General features: G+C 44.7%; 3 protein-coding genes and 1 long non-coding RNA gene across 13 annotated transcripts in view; 2 read left to right on the forward strand and 2 right to left on the reverse strand.

Moving 5' to 3' along the window:
• Positions 1 to 598: 598 nt before the first annotated feature.
• Positions 599 to 6,665, reverse strand: PFN4 (profilin family member 4). Of its 3 annotated transcripts, none has more exons than XM_035322183.1 (5): positions 6,535 to 6,665; positions 4,845 to 4,968; positions 3,756 to 3,893; positions 2,354 to 2,459; positions 599 to 783 (listed from the first exon to the last, which is right to left on the reverse strand). In XM_035322183.1, exons 2-5 carry the CDS (start codon positions 4,959 to 4,961, stop codon positions 755 to 757), a joined length of 390 nt encoding a protein of 129 aa, XP_035178074.1. In that variant the 5' UTR covers positions 4,962 to 4,968; positions 6,535 to 6,665; the 3' UTR covers positions 599 to 754. The 3 variants fall into 3 exon arrangements, with proteins under 3 accessions (XP_035178074.1, XP_035178075.1, XP_035178073.1); XM_035322184.1 differs by having other exon boundaries at positions 599 to 780; positions 4,845 to 4,973; XM_035322182.1 differs by having other exon boundaries at positions 4,845 to 4,973.
• On the forward strand, positions 1,108 to 15,736 carry LOC118164568. Its single transcript, XR_004749545.1, has 3 exons — positions 1,108 to 1,119; positions 1,591 to 1,594; positions 15,674 to 15,736. It is a non-coding gene; the product is annotated as an uncharacterized LOC118164568 (long non-coding RNA).
• Positions 6,584 to 15,736, forward strand: FAM228B (family with sequence similarity 228 member B). 3 transcript variants are annotated; one of them, XM_035322176.1, is made up of 9 exons: positions 6,584 to 6,710; positions 9,232 to 9,336; positions 10,177 to 10,296; positions 10,791 to 10,865; positions 11,458 to 11,655; positions 13,667 to 13,756; positions 14,171 to 14,258; positions 14,349 to 14,493; positions 15,561 to 15,736. In XM_035322176.1, the coding sequence occupies exons 1-9, from the start codon at positions 6,702 to 6,704 to the stop codon at positions 15,595 to 15,597; spliced, it is 867 nt and encodes a 288-aa protein (XP_035178067.1). In that variant the 5' UTR covers positions 6,584 to 6,701; the 3' UTR covers positions 15,598 to 15,736. The 3 variants fall into 3 exon arrangements, with proteins under 3 accessions (XP_035178067.1, XP_035178068.1, XP_035178069.1); XM_035322177.1 differs by having other exon boundaries at positions 13,667 to 13,744; XM_035322178.1 differs by lacking the exon at positions 10,791 to 10,865.
• A 553-nt stretch (positions 15,737 to 16,289) lies between these two features.
• ITSN2 (intersectin 2) overlaps positions 16,290 to 18,055 on the reverse strand; it is a 79,713-nt gene continuing 77,947 nt past the window's right edge. For all 6 annotated transcript variants that reach the window (XM_035322166.1, XM_035322169.1, XM_035322170.1 and 3 more), the window contains one exon: positions 16,290 to 17,745. In XM_035322166.1, coding sequence (XP_035178057.1) covers positions 17,588 to 17,745 — 158 coding nt within the window. In that variant the 3' untranslated portion in view covers positions 16,290 to 17,587. The remainder of the gene's footprint in view (positions 17,746 to 18,055) is intronic.

The following is an 18,055-nucleotide window of genomic DNA, read 5'->3' on the forward strand; positions in this document are numbered from 1 at the left end:
TTTGTTCTCACACGGCCCCAAAGAGCTAGTAGCTAATTTGTTTCTGCAAATGAGAAGATCATGGGGCCTGGTCTTCTTGAACCTGGTCTTGAATCTGGTGAAATAGTTCAGTTGTTGTCTGAACAGTAAGGGGTTCACACAAATGTGAATTAGTTGATGTCTTACAGCATACACCGTCTGATTATAGCCTGGTAGGAATGTTGTCCCTCCTCCCCAGTCCTCACAGAACTTTGCAGTCCACTGCAGATTAAAATAACTTTCTCTAACAGTCAGTGACAGAGAAAAATGATGTGAAAAATGTATTTTATTTGTAATATTCAAGGGCATGCAGGGCAAACTGAAAATCTGTTAATGTAACAATTTCCTTAGTCCTGTGGCTCTGGGATGCTACACAGCTGAGAGAAATGCTCTGAGTGAAGTTACTTTGCTCAGGGAGATGAATAATTTTCTTATCTAGAAACAGGCTAAAAGACAACATTCAAAAGATTAAGGAAAGCATCTTAAATCAAATCTTGAGGACATCGCTCAATTCTATTTTAAAACTTGGGTGATACATGCATAAGGTAGTCCTCTTGGGAGCACTGAACCTTCAAGAGTTTTTGGAAAAAAAAAAAGGGGGGGGGAACAGCCTTTGCTCTTCTGTTGGAGTGTGGTAAAACAGCAGGTGCTTGCTGGGGTTGGATAACGCATCGAACGTCTGTTTTCCTGGTGAACAGTCCTTCTGAGCTTGATGAAGTTCAAGGTTTCTGCTGATTTAACTACCCTTGTCTCTGAAGTAGTCTGCTATAAGAACACAGGGAAATAAAATCATAATAATAAAATAATAAAATAAAAAATGATTAAAATCATACACAGACTTGCTATAATTGAGATATTTTTTTCAAGCTCAGGTCCACCTCAGCCTGTAAGGAGAAAAACAACTATCAGCATTTATAGCTGCACATTAAAAATACTGGTAGATATGTTCATGAGGTATTACCTGTTCTGACCAAATACTGACCACTTTAAACCCAAATCATTTGCAGAAATCTATTTTAAGGTGCAAAGAAAAGCTAATGCCATTTTGTTTTCTCTTTGCAGAGAAATTCAGAACAGCAAGAACTCCAAAAAATATGCATTGTCAAAACCATTGGAAATCTGGCACTGGAAACATGTTGAGTAGAGTTTAGACTTTACTCAGGATAACTGCTCTTGATCATAGCTTACAAATTATATTAAAAAAAAAAAAAAAAAAAAAAAAAAAGATTAGATGAAGAAATTATTACTGACAGTCTTATAGCTCATTCCAGACTAAAAAAGCTTAGTCAAAACACAAATTATTTCCACTTAATTGTAGAAACCTAAGTGAGGAACAAATGCTAGGAGAAAAATGGGTCTGGAATTTCATTCCTATTCAGTGAAATGAGAGGGGCATATCCAAAGGTTAAGATGGAGCTTGTTTGTCTAAAAAATATTCCTTAGAAATACCAGGGCTACTGAGGCTGAGGCTATATCAGCAGGACTATCTGCTCTCATGCATTTTATCCATCTGGATGATGTGACACAATGATTGCATACTTGATATAGACAACCATATACTACAGCAATAAGATGTGTAACTGCTATTTATCTCCCTGGTTTAATGCTTGCCTCCACCCAAAGAGAAAACTACATTTGAGATGCTATCAGGAATCTGCAGCCTGTCTGCAAAGTTTTGCAATATTCTCAAATGGAGAACACAAAGATGTTAACACTCAGTCTTTAAAACAACCCAAGAGAGAGAAACTTGAGAGGGCACACAAAGGAAACTATGGCAGAAGAGGGAAGGAAATGGGTGCTTTTGTTAGAGAAGAGGTACTTTGCAAATGTGGCACAAAGCATGAGAGAGGAAACAAAACTTCATGATGTCTTAAGATTCATGTGTAGGAAAGGTGACTAGGCAGAGAAAGAAAGTTTGAAACCCTTAGAGAGCAAATCTGTCTTGGAAGAAGTGGGCTGTGAATCAGAATATCAAAGATAATGCCCAGAGGATGTGTGCAGAAGACACTGGGTCAGGATTAGTTGTATGAGCTCAATGAGATGTGACTGTCAGGTCCCACTGTCTTCAAGTGAAACTAACAGAAAACTTGTACCACAAAGGCCAAGGCAAGAGAGCATTCTGCAACCTGTTCACACCGATGCAGGCTTTGGAACATGTGGGATGTGATGACTGGAGAGGGTTTAGCCAAGCAGGAATAACCCAAGACTGCATTCAGTTCCCAAGGTTTTCAGGATTTGGTAGTTGGTCAGGTTCATTTTTGAAGCTGTTTGCAAGGGCAGAGCTAGTCACTGAAGCACTGACATGGAGGCACAGAGATGCATTCATTTCTCTTACCGAGTTTCTCCACAGCTTCCACGCACACGCTAGGATACATGCCCACTTTGTAAGTAGCAATCAGGATGAAAGCATTGGTCTTCACAGCTATCAGGCCCCCATCTGGCTAGATAATACAGAAAAATGGCAGAAGGTTCTGAAAAAATACACATGCATATGTATTGCCTTACAATTTGAGCTAATTACAGAGCTTTTCTTTGCTCAAATACTCTCTCAAAGCCTAAGCCATGATGCAGACAACACACGTCCATGCATATTTTGAAGATTGTTGGCTATTAAAGAAAGTCAGGCACTCACATGCTTTATTGTATTGCCTATTCTCACTCCCGATGATTGAGGTATTACTGCACAGCATTTTGAAGAAGTTTTACCATAGTGCTCAGTCATATGCAAAAGCAGTAATACCTGCAAGTAAAATAGGTATTTATATGATATTAGGTAAGTGTTTATGAACCCTACCTCCCCAACTCCACGTCACTGATTTGTAACAATGACTGGAAAAAGACATTGAGAAGTACTGCATGTTTGCTGAACCGGGGTCCAAACTTAAAAGCAGCTCAGCCTTTTCTGCAGATTACTCAGCTCGTTTCAAGGATGGCTTTTCTGGGGAGGGAAAGAGTTAAGAAGACCCCAGTAACACTCACTGCCTGTATCTACTTCAGGTTGTGTGATTTAGCGGTAATAACAAAATACTGCCATCCTGAGCATGCAGCTTCTGTTTCTGTATGGCAGAGGTGAATCACTGAGGCTGGCATCCCACGAGGTGAGCTGATCGAACAGCTCTGTCGAACAGGCCCTGCAGCTGGTGTTAGGGATGTGTGGTGGACATGCAGGGATGTATATGTTCACAATATATGCATGCATGCAAACACCATTTAGCGCCAAGGAAATACCAGAACAGTTTAAAGGAGGAACATTTAACTGAAAGTGAAAGGCAGCTAGTTTATAGACTAAACATGAGGGCTACATTTCTAATTTTAATGCAAGTATTGAGGGACAAAGTCCTCCCACTGAAATATGGCCACCAGTGTCACCAAACTTGCACCCTCAAAGCATCCTGCCTAAGTTTTACATCTCCATTTGCCCACAGCAGAAAAGAGAGCTCATACTGATACAGCTTAATGCCTTGCTTGCTCTAAAGGCACATAGTTGTGCCAGGAAAAGCATGGGTAAAACCTTCTTTGATGTAAAACCTTCTTTGATGATAAATAATAATTTGATTAGCTTGAAGTGAATGGTGTTGGCCATTTAATTCCACTGCTGGGAAGGTGATATTAAGAGACAGAAGGAAAGAAGCATGTGACAGCTTTCAGCTTGTATTAAGGTATTCTTGTAACTAGGCAGTGAAAGGAAAATGACATTTCCAAAATTTTCAGGACAGCCATAGCTCTTGTCAACGTACATTTTTAAGATAGATGGAATACTCATCTGCTCGGACACATTTATAGTGCTTCTGCTTGAAGTAGAGTCCTTCCCTTCTAACTTGCATTAAGTTATTGTAGAAAGTGTAGATCAGGTTTATGGCATTCTCTGGTGGCACCTATGTTCATACAACACAGCGTTATGGACTGAAATGGTACGTCTTTGCAATGATGAACAGCTCTCCACCCTCTCACTTTCTTTGATAGTTCACTTAAAATTGAGATATTTTTGAGTGGAAAAAAAAAAAATCAAAACTGAGCCTAGTTTCTATAGAGCCCACTGTATTTCCAACATCCCATTTGAAACCATCTGCTTAATCTCTGGGTACTATCTGTGCAGTCCCACTACTCACCAACACTTCCCTAGAGAATTAATACACCCAGTGGTGACTGGAGTTCTCCGTTAAAAGGCCATGCAGGGCAGGACTCAGCCTCATCATGTAATACAATACGAGCAGAAGTGCTGTTATTCTGCTCTGTTTATCAGCTGATAGACAGTGAAAATAGATAAACCACATCTATACCAGAAAACTAAAAGTGTCAAGGAGAACTTCTGGGTACTCTTGTAACAGTCCAGCTACAGATTTGGCTTGGGCCAGCAAGCACTTTTCAAAACAATTCTCAGGCACAGTCTGGAAAATGAGAATGGGTCAGGACTGCTCCCCAGAAGCAACTTGGTAGAGCCTCTCTGTTTTGAGGTCGTAGTATGGACAGGGCCGTGCCACAGCAGCACATCTCAGGGCCAGCAGATGGACTTAAGGACATCTACTTTACAAGCACAGGGGGGGGTCATCAAGTGCAAGTGCTTAAAAACAACTCCTTGAAAATGCCAGTTAAATGGCATCCTTCTTCCAAAGATCAAAGATGTGAAATTAGGAATCAATTTCAGAAGATAGCTCCCAGAGCAGCAGCTAGGCTGTACCCATTTAACTCAAGCTCTTAGTCTGAAAGAAGCTGCCGGTCCCTTTAGTATAGTGCAGAACTCCCTGACATGATCACTACTTTGTGCTCTAGATTCCCAGAGTTTCTACCGCTGCTCTCACTTCCCAGGACACTCTTTCATCTCTTACATAAAAGCCAGAGGTTGATGCACAGACTTTTCTTTCATTTATGTTGATAATAGCTGCATTTTCCACATGCTTTGTTCTGATAAGACTGTCATTCAACAAAGCCTGAAGTTGGTTCATTTTCCATCTGTTCTGTGAAAAGAAAGAGATGTATAAATGTTCATTCTCCTCCTATATCTCCTCCCATATTCTCCTCCTATATTCTCCTCTTATATTGGAAACCAGATCTTTCTCCATGGAGAATTTAGGAATTTAAGCAGAAGCAATGCTAAGCCTCAGATAAGAAAAATAAGAAAATTTAAAAATCCTAAAAAACAGAGAACAGCAGAACACTAAGGAATGAGATAAAACTTTTCAGCACTAGCATGGCTATTCTTAGACCTGTGCAGCTCCATGAGGATGCTTCTTGGAAGTAAACTCTACATTTATATCATGATAGTATATCTCTGGCTGTCTGCATAAGCAGCAACTATCTCAGAATCATTGAATCACAGAATGGTTTGGGTTGGAAGGGACCTTAAAGATCATCTAATTCCACCCCCCTGCCATGGGCAGGGACACCTCCCACCAGCCCAGGCTTGCTCAAAGCCCCATCCAGCCTGGCCTTGAACACCTCCAGGGATGGGGCAGCCACAGCTTCTCTGGGCAGCCTGTTCCAGTGCCTCACCACCCTCAGAATAAAGAACGTCCTCCTTATATCTAGTCTAAACCTACCATTTTTTAGCTTAAAGCCATTCCCCCTTGTCCTTTCACTACACTCCCTGACGAGTCCCTCCCCAGTTTTGCTGTAGGCCCCCTTTAGGTACTGGAAGGCTAATATAATAAGGTCTCCCGGGACCCTTCTCTTCTCCAGGCTGCACAAGATGCTTCAGAAAATAATAATAAAATTTTATCCCTGGCATTGTGCTCGAATCATAATGAATCAGTAGAAAACTAGCATTTTGATAGCACTAGAGTACAGACATGGCATAAATCAGATTTCAGTTCCAGCTTTTCCCTTTAGTTTCACGAGGCCAGAATCACAGAATGGGAAGATGCCTTGTGAAGATCCCCAACGAGGAGACCCCACAACCATCAGGGCAGCCTGTGCCAGGGCTCCAGCACCTGCCCAGCACAGAAGTGCTGCCTGGTGGTCAGGGGAGCCTCCTGTGCTCCAGTTTGTGCCCGTTGCCTCCTGTCCTGGCACTGGGCACCACAGAAAAGAGCCTGGCTCCATGTTCCTTGCACCTCCTGTACACACCGACGAGATGCCCCTGAACTTCCCCCTCTCCAGGCTGAACAGCCCCAGCTCTCTCAGCTTCTCGTGATAATGTATGAAATCCTACAAATTTGTAAACATTGACTCTGTTTCAGCTTGACAGCTTTATTGTTACTTAATCTAGATTTATTTAATTTTTAATGTGAGGGTGGTGGAAATCACATTAGTATCACAATTAAGCAACTGTCGGGCTTATCAGTTAGCGTAGCCAACAGCCTGCCATAGGGACATCGTTATTATTAATTCCTGAGCACTGAGGACGCATTTGACTTAAAACCGACAATACATGAGGGGAACGTGGCTCGGGGGGCTGGGCACCCCACCAAAAGCTTCCCCTTGGGCCTTGGCTGACAGGAGGCAGCGGCCCCCGCCCGCCGGCCCTGCTGAGGTGTTGCCATGGCAACCACGGCCCCCCGCTTCCCGACTGTAGCCTACCCGGCTCCTGATTGGCTCAGCAGGCGGGGCGCTCCCTTTCTGATTGGTTGAGAGCGGCCACCCCGTGTCAGCGGGGCCCGGGTTGGCGTCGCCCAGGGCTGTGAGGGCGGTGGGCGCGGAGGGATCCGGTTGCTCCTCGGCCCCACCTCGCCTCGCTCCAGCCGGGGATGCCGCCGGTGGGTGCCTGCCCCGCGGCCGGCGAGCCGGGCCGCTGCCCGTGCGGGGGGTCCCACCTCTTCCGAGAGGCTGGAGGTAGTGGGGAGGGACTATTTTCTCAGGCGGAAGGACTCGGAGGGGGTGTATGTGTGATGCTGCCCTGAGGTGCGAAAGGAGCCGCCATTTGCCGCGGGGGCGGGTGTGGCCATGCCTGCCGTCCTCGCCTCATATGGCGGCTGCCTAGAGTCTCCCCGGGGCCAGTGAGGGGATTCCAACACCATTGCCAGTAAGTGGTCCCCCACTCTGGGATGTCCCAGTGAGGGGGGCTGTCCTGCCCTGACTTCGTCTCAGGCCTTGGGTTTTGCCGCAGGGCCCTAGAGGCCGTGGGGCAACGGTGTGCTGGGACCCAGTTCTGCCCTTGTGGCCCTGAGGAGATCCTGGTGTTCTCAGTCACTGATGTCCCCAGCTAGTGGAGGGACCAGGTGGTGGAGGTGCTTGTGGGCCCTCCAGATGCCTGCACAGTGTCTCTTTTAATGTTTTTCCTTCTGTCACAAACCAGCAGTCCGGGTTGTCTGCCTGAAACTGGCAAGGTTTCAAATCATGTTGAAATGCCAGATGCAGTAAATCTCATTCATGGTCTACCAAGTCCTGTTTGTAGGCTTGTGTCCTGTTTGCCCCAGAGGCTGATGTTCCCCTGCTGCTCCCCACCTCCAGGTGTCTGAAGGAATAAGAGGGGACAGAACCACCAGGAGAGGTGCCCAGCTGTGCTCACAAAGGGTGACACCCCTGTGTGACAAGGAGATGAGGACGAGGATAGGTGTAAAAATCTCTTAAGAAATAAGAGCTGAGCATTTTGTGGATGTTGGACACGTAATGAGCTGGTTTTGCTCCAAGTACTATGTACTTCCCACCCCCCCCCCCCCCCCCCGTTATTTGCATATAGATTTGGGAAGTGGGACAGCTCTTTCCCTGGGAGACGAGCATTCCCTTTCTTTTTGTACTTTACAGCTCAACAGCATGACTTGGTCTTAAAAAAACGAGAAGTACTAGCATGCTCGTTACATCACTTTAGAAATAACTAAAAATTCCAGTGGTATAAATCTTTATTAAGATTGCTGGAGGCCTTATGAAGATTTTGAAGGAAACCCTTTTGGGAAAATTCTCTATGCATTAAATATAGCAGAGTCCTCACACCACTATGTTCTGATACATAAGTTTCTTTAATTTAAATAGCATTTCTGGTATGAGAGAAAAAAATTACACGAGCATGGTGGATTTTTACTTAGCAATTTTATTAATTCTTCTGCCTGTAAGGATTTTATCTGTACACACAAACAACAAAAGTAATCTTGCTTTGCTTTTTATTCCTGTTAGACATGGTAATTACACACTAGGTAATAAGTTGAAGTAGTATTATTTAATAAGTTAAAGTATTATTTAATAAGTAGTATTATTTAATAAGTTAAGTATGGTTGGACTTGATCTCGAAGGTCCTTTCCAACCTAGAAGATTCTGTGGTTCTATGACTGAGCCTGCAGGGCAGCTTCTCTTAAGGGCTTTTGTCAGAACAAGGGCTTTTGAGAGGACTGAGGCATGTGTGTAAGGACACTTACCTTTTCTCACAGAAGTGATTATCTTACAAAAGTTTCTGCAAAAACTTGTGTTTAGGCAGAGCCTATGTGTGGATTTGAGCAGATGGGAGAACATTCTGCGCTGCTGAACAGAACTCACGAAGCAAGAGAGACCTTTAAAAAAAATGGCTTTTAATCCTGCTGACAGCAAGCTGCGATGCAGGTGTATGCAGCAATCATTTTAGTTACTCAGAGATATTCCCAGGTCTGATCATAATAGAACAAGCTTTTATTTTGGGCCACTTTTTACCTAAATAATTCTGCAAAGGCATCATTTCCTGGAAACGCTGTCTCTCCGGTGAATCTGAAGTAACTAGCATTTAAATAGAAATTCCCGTAAAGGCCATTTTATCTCCATGTTTCTACTGTCTCCCTGATATAAATCAATCCAAACGTATTGGTACACGTATAATAGAGGAGATGGAATTTCCTGGCTTGGTATCAGTTAGTACTTCAGCATAAGGTTCATCTGTTAGAACTTGAAAAACCACTAAAATACAGCTATCTCTGGTGGAATGTCGTGGTTATTGAAAATCACTTTTACATAATTGAAAAAAGCACAAAGGAAAGAAGTAAAAGGAGGTGGAATTTGATGACTGAAATGTTTTCAAAGCTGGCAAGCATTCTGGAGTAATTTGTGAAACACTTTGTTTCTTGAAACAAAATTTACTGCCCATTTATCATGGAGATGAGAAGAGATAGTTACTATCAGAGGGAGTATCTGACCATAAACTTGATACTTTGTCTCCCTCCATTTAACTTACTGTGATACAAAAACACTCTTGGAATGGGCTGGCAACCCTTAGAATTCCTTTTGAGATTTATAACATTGTTTGTCTGGAATTCTAATTCAGCTTTGTGTTTATGTGGTAGTTTTATAAGTTTCTGAATGTTTTCATGCTTTTCCCAGACTCATCCGACAACGTGTGCTGTGAATAGTCCAGAGACTCCCTGGCAGCGAAGACTGAAGTGCCCCAGACCTGTAGCAGAACATGAGCAGCAGAAGCTGTGGCAGGTGAGTGACTTTTCTGCCTTCCTTCAGCTGGAAATTTGGCTGTGAAGAACCAAAGTTCAGGACACGTGAAACAAGGATCTGTAATTGAGAACTCAGGACATTTGGGTGTAACTGAGTCTTGGAAACAGCACCCGATACCCACTGAAGTTCTAGCCTGCCACCTTGCCTGTCCTGCTTGCCAGGGCTAGCACTGGCATCTGCCTGAATCCGTTAGAGTTCCACTTGGCAGGAACATTCCTGTGCTTTTGTCTCACCCTCCTAGGCATGCTCAGAAACATGTCTCACAGGAAGATGCATGTGCTCTGTCCTTTCAGACACTTCGTTGGAAGGTAAGGCTATCTAGCATCCAAGTCCAGTGTGAACCTTCCAGAGAAATCCCCAAATTTCGTGTCAGTCAGCAGCACTAAATTCAGAAATGCTACTGCAGCCTGTCTTAGGTACGCGTGACTAGGCTGCTGCTAAGTGGCAGTCTGATATTACAAGAACTGCTTAAATTGACTGCAGAATGGAACCTAGAGCTATGTTTATTTGAAAAAGAGTGCCCAAACCGTTAAAATTATTGTTCTAAATCAGGATATCCCAATCTCCATTGCTTGTTTCACGTGTGTAATGTTCTTCCCCTGTCCTGAAGCTTCCTGCGAATGGCTGCAGGATGCTTTGCTGTAGTTCCTGCAGAGGAATAATGCTGTTTGCAGGGCAGCATGGTTTGTAGACCATAGGTGAACTTCTGGTTATATTCCAATTTGTAGCTTGATTGTGGAACCTGGATAAGAACATGATCTCTATAAAGCGGGTTGACTTTTTATGCAGACCTTTTTCCCTTCTTTTACCTTTATCCAGAGGTTCCCCTCAGCCCCAGCAAGGAGCAACACAGCAACTACTTCTGACTGCAGCAGACTCTTTGGGAAGAAAAATGCCACCAAATATTGGCTGACACAGAAGAACTTGAGTCATGTGAAGGTACGAGTGGAGGAATAAGAATAGAATGTATGATGGGAGGAATGGAAAAGGGTTGTTTGTAAGGTTCTGTAAGTCTGAGATACCTCTGTCATTGGGAAGCAGAAGAAAGAAATTCACGAGCAAGACAGAAACAAGACGTTCTCCTGCTTTGGAAGCATTTTTCTTGTTTCCTTTTCTCTTCCACCTGTTTTCCCCCATGGGGAGAGGTGTCCCTTGATGCCTTCATGGTGTACACCTGAGCCAGGGGCAAGGAGCCAGTGGCGGGGCGGTCACGCTGAGGAGCAGCCAAGGAACGTGTGGTCTGCTCCCACTGCATTCCTGCTCTTCCGAAACATTGCTGCTGCCACACTGAATCCAGCTCCTCAGAGCAAGGCTCACTGGCTGTGTTTCTGCTGCCTGCCTTGGTATAATATGCCTTCCATCACAGCACAAGTAGTTATTTTGAATTTCTGACGCCTGCTTTTATTTCATGTGTTTTGTTGGTGTTTTATCAGGCAGTCCCTGGTGAAAGTCAAGGCATCATCACTTCTGTGCAGGCTATCCTGGACAGAGAAAATTATTTTGTGAGGGTAAGAAGTGATCTCTCTTTTCTCATTAGCTTTGTGCTTTCCTGCATGTCCAAATTTTTCTCTCCATCAGTGAACTGCGATAAAATGTCGATTGTCTGTATTCTTGGAAAGTTAAATTTAGACGTACGGGCTTCTGACCTCCTCAGGATAGGGCTGAAGTGGTACCACCCGAAATATGAGTTTGAGAATCCTTTCACTTCAGTGACTTAGCTTTTGTTTCAGGGGTGGACCTGTGAGTAAAGGCCAGGAGGGCTGATCTGATCTAGCAGATTGCCCCTGCTGGAGGAGAAGCTCCTTCTCCTGCTGCCTCTCTTAACGCTGTCTGGTGCTTATCAGCCCTCCACGCTGAACAAATATCAGCTCACTAACGTGATGGGAAAAGTGAATAGTTTTCAGTGTTGCACTACAGCTTAAAAAAAGAAAAAGGATGCAAAGAGCTTGGTGGGATGAGGAGAGAGGGAGGAGCAGAACGGAGAGCAGGGCAGCAGTGCCCAGTGAGATCGGGTTAGCCGCACTGTGCAGCTGCACCCATGGACTCATTAACGTGTTGGCCAACATGCTGTGTGGGTTTTATTTCCCATCTTTCACTTAGGAGGTGGACAGGTATTTGACGCACAACGATTTCTTAAATCTGAGAAAGAAGGAGATCCTCTACAAGAAATGGCTTGAGGATGTTTCAGAGCCGCTGCTGCAGAAAATTGAGGACAAGATGGACAGCCAGTCGAGTGACGAAATAGAGAAACGGAAGGAAGAACAGCTCTCCCTCTACTTAAACTACTGTAAAAAGAAGGTATTGAGCATTAAATTTCTGTCATGGAGGCAGTTGGTTGTAGAGGGCTGTGAAACATGTTTATGCCTTTGGGTGCTACTGGTCAAAAGAAAGAAAGCTGGGAGCAGACACCAGCAATTTCCTTCCACGTGCATGCAGGTGAACAGACCCAAGGCGTGGGTGCTGTCGCACTGTGTTCAGTGCTCACAAACATGGCAGCCGCTGTATGAAATACTTGTTGGTTTCGCTCTTATCCCTGTTTACCAGATTCCATGGCTCAACTGTCTGCATCTCGGGATTGCATGCCCAGAGCAATACGAGCAGTTAGATCATCTCCCAGGGATAGAACAGGTTTATATATAGGGCATGCTTTTGTTGTCAATGGAAACCGCTGCACAGTGGATTTATGTGGCTGTAAACAAGCTTTTACAGTCCAGAAACGAAAACCCTAGGGGAGCTGTGGTATTTTAATGACAGCAGATGGTATATTCTTCAAAAGCCTGATGTGAAAGCCCCATGCATTTAAACTGCACTTAATGACCAAGGGCAGGATCAGTCCTGCTCCCGAGGTCCTGGCGTTTAGGACACGTTGGGTGTGCACTGTCCTTATCTTGGTCTACGTCAGCCCATCCCAATGCTCCTGTGCCCGGTCAGGGTGCCCTCCAAAGCCGTTGCTGGTGCACTGGGACGTGCTCTTCTCCCCAAACAAGTACAGCACCAGTGATAAACCTCTAGTCTCTTTTTTCTCTCTTCCCTCTTTCTCCTTTTGCTCCCTCCCCCAAGTCTCCCACTGTTTTGCCTTGCTTAGGTCAGACTCCCCAGAGCAGTGTCTCTCTCTCCTTGTTCCTTCTGATGATTCTTCCAAGCTCTCCGCTGTCCCTTGTTTTCCAAAGCTGCTTTCCCACCCTTTCCTCCATTCTCCTCCTGCCCTATAACACTCTTTCCCTCTGCTGTCCTTCCAAGTTCCTCCATCTCAGCCTCTCTCTGCTCACTTTTCTGCCTCCTTTTTCATGCCTCTCGTCTTTCTTCCTCTCCTTGCCTCTCCTTTGTTCCAATGACTTGCTCAGATTCTTTTGTGGCTTTAAGCTTGCCGCCTTTTGACTCCAGTCTCACCTCCTCCGTACCCCATGGCCATGTCTGGTTGGTCGAAGCTTTTCTTCAGGGTTGCTGTTAGCTGATGGCAGTCTGCTCCGCTGTGCCAGGCTGCCAGTGGGTGCCATCTCTAATGCCTCCCTACTTCAGAAGCAGTGACTGGCTGCTTGAAACTGCTCCAAGTTTTACAGGAGCAGAAACAAAAAGGTGAGAGTGGCAGCTGTGTGCTCCAGGGGAACTGCCAGGCTCCAGGGAGCTCAAGCCCTGTGGCGCTGCCCAGGTGCTTGCTGAGGGTCTGGGAGCATCACAGGCCTTTGGGTCCTAATTCACGCATCTCCTCAACTCACTGTACCTCACATTTTTGGGTTCTGGATGTGTGCTGCAGCACTCCCAAACTGTTCTGAGCGTGTGGTTTCCAACTCTGAGCTTGAAATCACATCCACCAGCCTCCAGAAAACTGTATCAGGCCACTACCTTGAGGGCCATGGGCTGGGTGCTCCCTTCTTGCTCAGACCCCTGGAGAACTGTGTCCACAGGAAAGATGGAAATGTTCATCTGAAGGAAAAATTATGCTGGTGGGGGCTTGGTCACTTTTTTTTTTCTTCTTCTTTTTAAGATCTGTTCTCTTATCAAAACCTTTCTCCTGGAACAGAATTTCCATTACCTAGCCTGCCCTAGTAGCAACTTTCATTTTAGACTGTAATTATTTCTGTATACTTCGTGAAAGCACTTCTAATGTATTTATGCCTGTGATAAATTAAATTTGATGTAGGTATTTTCCTGCTACGCTTCAGTCACCTTCCTTCTGAGGTGCAGTATGTGACAATTAGGAAACCCATTTTATTTCTTTTTACTGCCTCCAGTGTGCTGCGTTCATGCTATGCTCTGTGTTATCCCCAAAAGCTTCTGAGACCTGACCCTCTACCTGCTTCTCCTGCAGGGCTATGTGGCTTTGGAAACTTACGACCCGTTGGAGTACGACCCCTTCCTCCTGCAGAGGAGTACAGAGTGCTGGAAGGTGCCATGCTTGGTTACGCCCTGGGTTTAGCTGCACCCTGTGACCGCAGGAAGTTAATGTTACAGAGGAGGCAGCATGTTTTTAACTTGCTGCTCTGAGGCTGGTTAACAAATGTGTAACTTGAGAGGCAGCACAACAGTTACAGTGCATAAGGTCTCTCGTATTTGGCTACCTAGTAAAGTATTTGCTAGAACTTGAATTTTATGGTACTGGCTCCTACTGTATTTAAATCCAAGAGTGCTTGAAAACGATTTTCATTGGGAACATGGTGTGAATCCACACTGCTTACCTATGAATCCACACTACTTACCCATCAAAAATGAGGTTGACGCTCCTCCCTGCTGGCCTTGAAGCTCACATTTGTCTGACTTCGAGACTCCCCAATAAAATGCTTGTGTTAGTGCTTAATCCTTGCCTCCCTCGCAGGTTTCAGTACCAGCCTTACAGGACCCTCTGTTAAAAGCCGTTCAGCGAAAGTTCGTTGAGACAGGCATTGTCAAGCAGTGCGAGACAGGTACTTTAAATGATCAGTGTCCCTCAGAAGCGCTTCGTGGTGCCTTCCTCGTGGCAGCAGGTGCTCACACAAAGCATTTCTATCCTTCAGGAAGGCTGTGCTCGGCCAGAGAGGTGAACGAGCTCAGTAAGGCAGAGCTGCCGCTGCTTCCTTTGAGCCGGCAGCGCATGGATGCTGTGGAGTGGCTGAAGATCCCACCACTCTACATTGCAAGCGAGGCCCACCGGACCAGGAGGTGAGAGCTAATGTGTGTTTTGAGAGGCAGCACGACAGTTACAATGGATAAGAGCTCTCCTGTTTGGCTAAAACTGAAATTTTATGGTGAATTCTGCTTTATTCTGTATTTCTCATGAGAAAGGAGCATTGGTGGAGGGAAAGCCCTCAGGTGTGGAATGGACAGCAGGGTATATTAACACAGAGCACTGCTGGTCAAGCTGAGCCTTGAAATAAAGTGGCTTTTGGGGAGGATTTCTTGTGTGTCTGTGTGCAGCCTGGAGCCAGCCCTAGAGTTCAAGCCATGGAACACCTTCTGGATGCTTCACTGGAAGATCTGAAAGGATTTAATGTTCTTGGGTGGATTTTGTTTAACTATTACCTTCTAGATTTTGGGAGCAGAGCTGGGTCATACTTCTGTCACAGAGCGGCTGAGGTTGGAAGGGACCTCTGAACGCTCTTATGCTTTGGGGATGTGATACAAGACAGAAAATGAATTGCCAAACAGTCCCCGGGTATGCACCTGTGCTAGAGCACTCATTTGTCACCTGGCTTCCGTGGGGTATTCTAGATACAGCTGATGGCTGTTTAGAAAATGGGGTTGCAGCAGGTCTCAGCTTTTGAAGCTCTGAGCTGAAGAAGCAATGAGAGAGAGAAAAACATTTGGGATCAGGGAAGAGTGATTTTTTTTTCTAATTTTAGTTGCTGGCTTTTTTTCCCCATGTCCCAGTGCTCTGATTCACTCCTTTTTGAATCCCTCTGGCTCTGCTATTGCAGTGCAACACTTCATGGAAGTTTGCTCCCTGGTGACAAGAAGAGCCGAGCTCACTGGGGACTGGATGCCCTCCCAGAGCCAGGCCCACTCTCTCCTCTCTGCCCCGCCCCGGAGTTTTATGCCCAAGGCCTTCTCCGGTGTAATGCTTGGAGCAATTATGGGCTAATGGCAAGTTCCAGAAAGGAAAACCGATCACAAAGACAAACATTTCCTGGAGTGACTCAGTGTGGGAAAGATCTAGTGCGGGAAGCTGTGCCGCACTCTGCAGCCTTGGCCCTGAGCGGGCTGCCAATGGTTTGTGTTTGTGTTCACAGGCAGCGAGTCACGGAGCACCACAAAGACAAGAGCTGATGGCACCGGTCCTCCAGCTGACTGCCGCAGCAAGCAGGGCCATCAGAAGGTACCTTGTGCAAAATGTTTGTTGGAGCTGCCAAAGCAAGTGGTAATAGGACACGTCTCCCAAAAACCTGCAATAAACTCATTGTTTGAACATCTGCTTCTGAAATACTGTTACCAGCAGCCAAAGAAAGGTAGGAGACGCTGCTCCCATCATTTCCAGTTCCAGCCCTTGCTGTTATCCCCACGTGAATGAGAAGGAGGTGCTCCTGCCAATGTGCATGGTTTGCACAAGTGTGCAACAGAGCTGCTTAGAAAGCACCGATGCAGAAATAAAGGTTTGTTTGTGCAAATCTTAATGCCCACAGTGAATGCACTGCAAAATGTTGTTTGTGACATAGTGCTAGGGTACTACTGTAGCACACAAGCTTGAAGTCAGACTAACATATACACACATTGTTCAGAGACGGCAGGAAATAATTAGAGGAGACGGTACGTGTCCTTGAACAAAATGGCAGCCAGCACTGAGCAACAGGGTGCTGGAGTGCCCAAAAGACACTACGCTGCTACGGGCCCTACAGCGTAGTTTGGGGTCCACTGTGGTGTTTGTCTCCCTGCTGCTGTGGATGCACAGGAGCTCTGATATCAAAGCCTGAGCACAGAAGCAGCTCCAGTCTCCCACTGACTGTATAGACACACTCCATCAAGTTGCCAAGATTTAGTTTTATTTAGGATTAGAAATACTGAACCACAGAAAACTGTTAAAAGTAACAGAGGTTTACTCAGCCCTGTAACAGGAGGGTACACAGATGGCAGTCAAGTGTGTATCTGTTGACAGCGGGAGGTACTGCAGCACCCATGGAAAACAAGGGCATGCGCTATCCAGAACTGCATGCTGTGCTTTTTCAACAAAGCAGTTAAAGGAGGCAGTAAAATGGTTACAAAGTATCAAATCCTTTACAAACCTTTTTTTCCAATCAGCTCAGGTTTTGATGCCCAGAGAAAGTTTTTGCTTTCAGGCTGTCTCATTTTACAGACTCACGTTGGGCTAACAGTTCCCCTAACCAAACCTTTTAAACTTTTAATAAACTTTTATTGAATTTAATCCTAGAACTTTTTCTCATTATTTCACATTCCCTTGTACAATAAAATATACTTCTTAAAAATCACTATGCATCAATAAACATCTGTAGACAAATTACATTAAACTTATATTTTACTCTCTATATACATGTTGGCAATGTCAAAGCTTCAAAATTCACATGGAGGTCTGCAAAACCAAGGAAATGTACACAAATAACTTACATTTAGGAAAACCAAAAGCCGGAGGCATATTTTTCCACATCATTGTGGGTCACAGTATTTAAAATACTTTTTTTCTAGTTACTCTCTACAACCACATTGTCTCAGCAGAGAATGATTAACCAAACAGAAGCAGAAAGAAAAATCAAGTTGCAGTTACTGATTTCAGTGCAGAACTAAGTCAAGTAAAGAACTACACTTGATTCTTACAGAATATACAATATATTGGAGACCTCTCCAGTGCTAAGGCTTCTTCAGCATTTAGTCCTTACAACTATCGTCCTGAGGCAGGAAGATTCCAGTGGATATCACTTTTCAGGTTTTAAACGGAATGATTCTAGTGCTAAACTAAACCATTCCTCAGTCTATATGTTAGACCAAGTGGTAAAATATACACACATTTTGATGCCAAATTTCTACTTAATACTTCTTATGGCCCTGAAAAAGGAAACATTGGCATCCAAAAACAACATATTCCAACATAATAAAAAGGCACTGAGCTATAGTACTGTACATACAGTAACATCTGTGTTTGCATAGATCAACAACAACTTTGAACGCAGCAAGGGAAACAGTAACTGAGAGGGAACATGGAAGCAGCAGGAATTCTTGCTTAATAACCAGCTTAGGGCAAAGAATCTTCTGCAAAGAAAAAGTTCAATCTGTCAGCTTCACTTGTCCTTCATAAATTAAAAAAGTGTTCTTAGAGGAGTGTTTTCTGCTCAAAAAGCTGCAGGTCAAAACGGACCCAGACTTCGCCAGTTGGGACTTCATGCAGCAGTAAGTGTTTAGTCGTGGGGCCTTTGCTCTCTTGTTCCGTTCGGATTTTTGCTACTGGAACTTCAGTGCGACCCAAAAAATCTGTTGGGCAAACAAGTAAAGATGTCATTAAGCAAAGGCACAAAGCTTAGAAAATCTGAAAGCATGAGGTTAATCAGCAGGGTTACGTAGTATGGAGACCAGCACAACGTGACAGTGTGATCTGATGGACTGTTTCTCCATGTCACGTGCACATTCCTTACAGCTCAGGCTTTGATTTCACCCTGTAGCTTTGGTCAGTCATCTTGTACTACTATCATTAAGGTCTCTGTACTATCACACTTGAACTTTCCTTTCTGCAACAATTAAAATTTATGACAAGTGACAATCTCGACAGAGAGAGCAAGCTCAT

Source organism: Oxyura jamaicensis, chromosome 3 (genome assembly GCF_011077185.1).
Source record: "Oxyura jamaicensis isolate SHBP4307 breed ruddy duck chromosome 3, BPBGC_Ojam_1.0, whole genome shotgun sequence".
Taxonomy (NCBI): domain Eukaryota; kingdom Metazoa; phylum Chordata; class Aves; order Anseriformes; family Anatidae; genus Oxyura; species Oxyura jamaicensis.

Bases quoted from the DNA above. Each gene is read 5' to 3' on its own strand.
- PFN4 (XM_035322183.1), bottom strand. From the start codon at position 4,961: ATGAACCAACTTCAGGCTTTGTTGAATGACAGTCTTATCAGAACAAAG. The intron at 3,894-4,844 runs GTAAGAGATGAA...GTATGAACATAG, and splicing joins CATCAACCTCTGGCTTTTAT to GTGCCACCAGAGAATGCCAT. The intron at 784-2,353 runs GTAAGAGAAATG...GTGTTCTTATAG, and splicing joins GGAAGCTGTGGAGAAACTCG to CAGACTACTTCAGAGACAAG.
- FAM228B (XM_035322176.1), top strand. The intron at 9,337-10,176 runs GTGAGTGACTTT...ACCTTTATCCAG, and splicing joins AGCAGCAGAAGCTGTGGCAG to AGGTTCCCCTCAGCCCCAGC. The intron at 10,866-11,457 runs GTAAGAAGTGAT...TCTTTCACTTAG, and splicing joins GAGAAAATTATTTTGTGAGG to GAGGTGGACAGGTATTTGAC.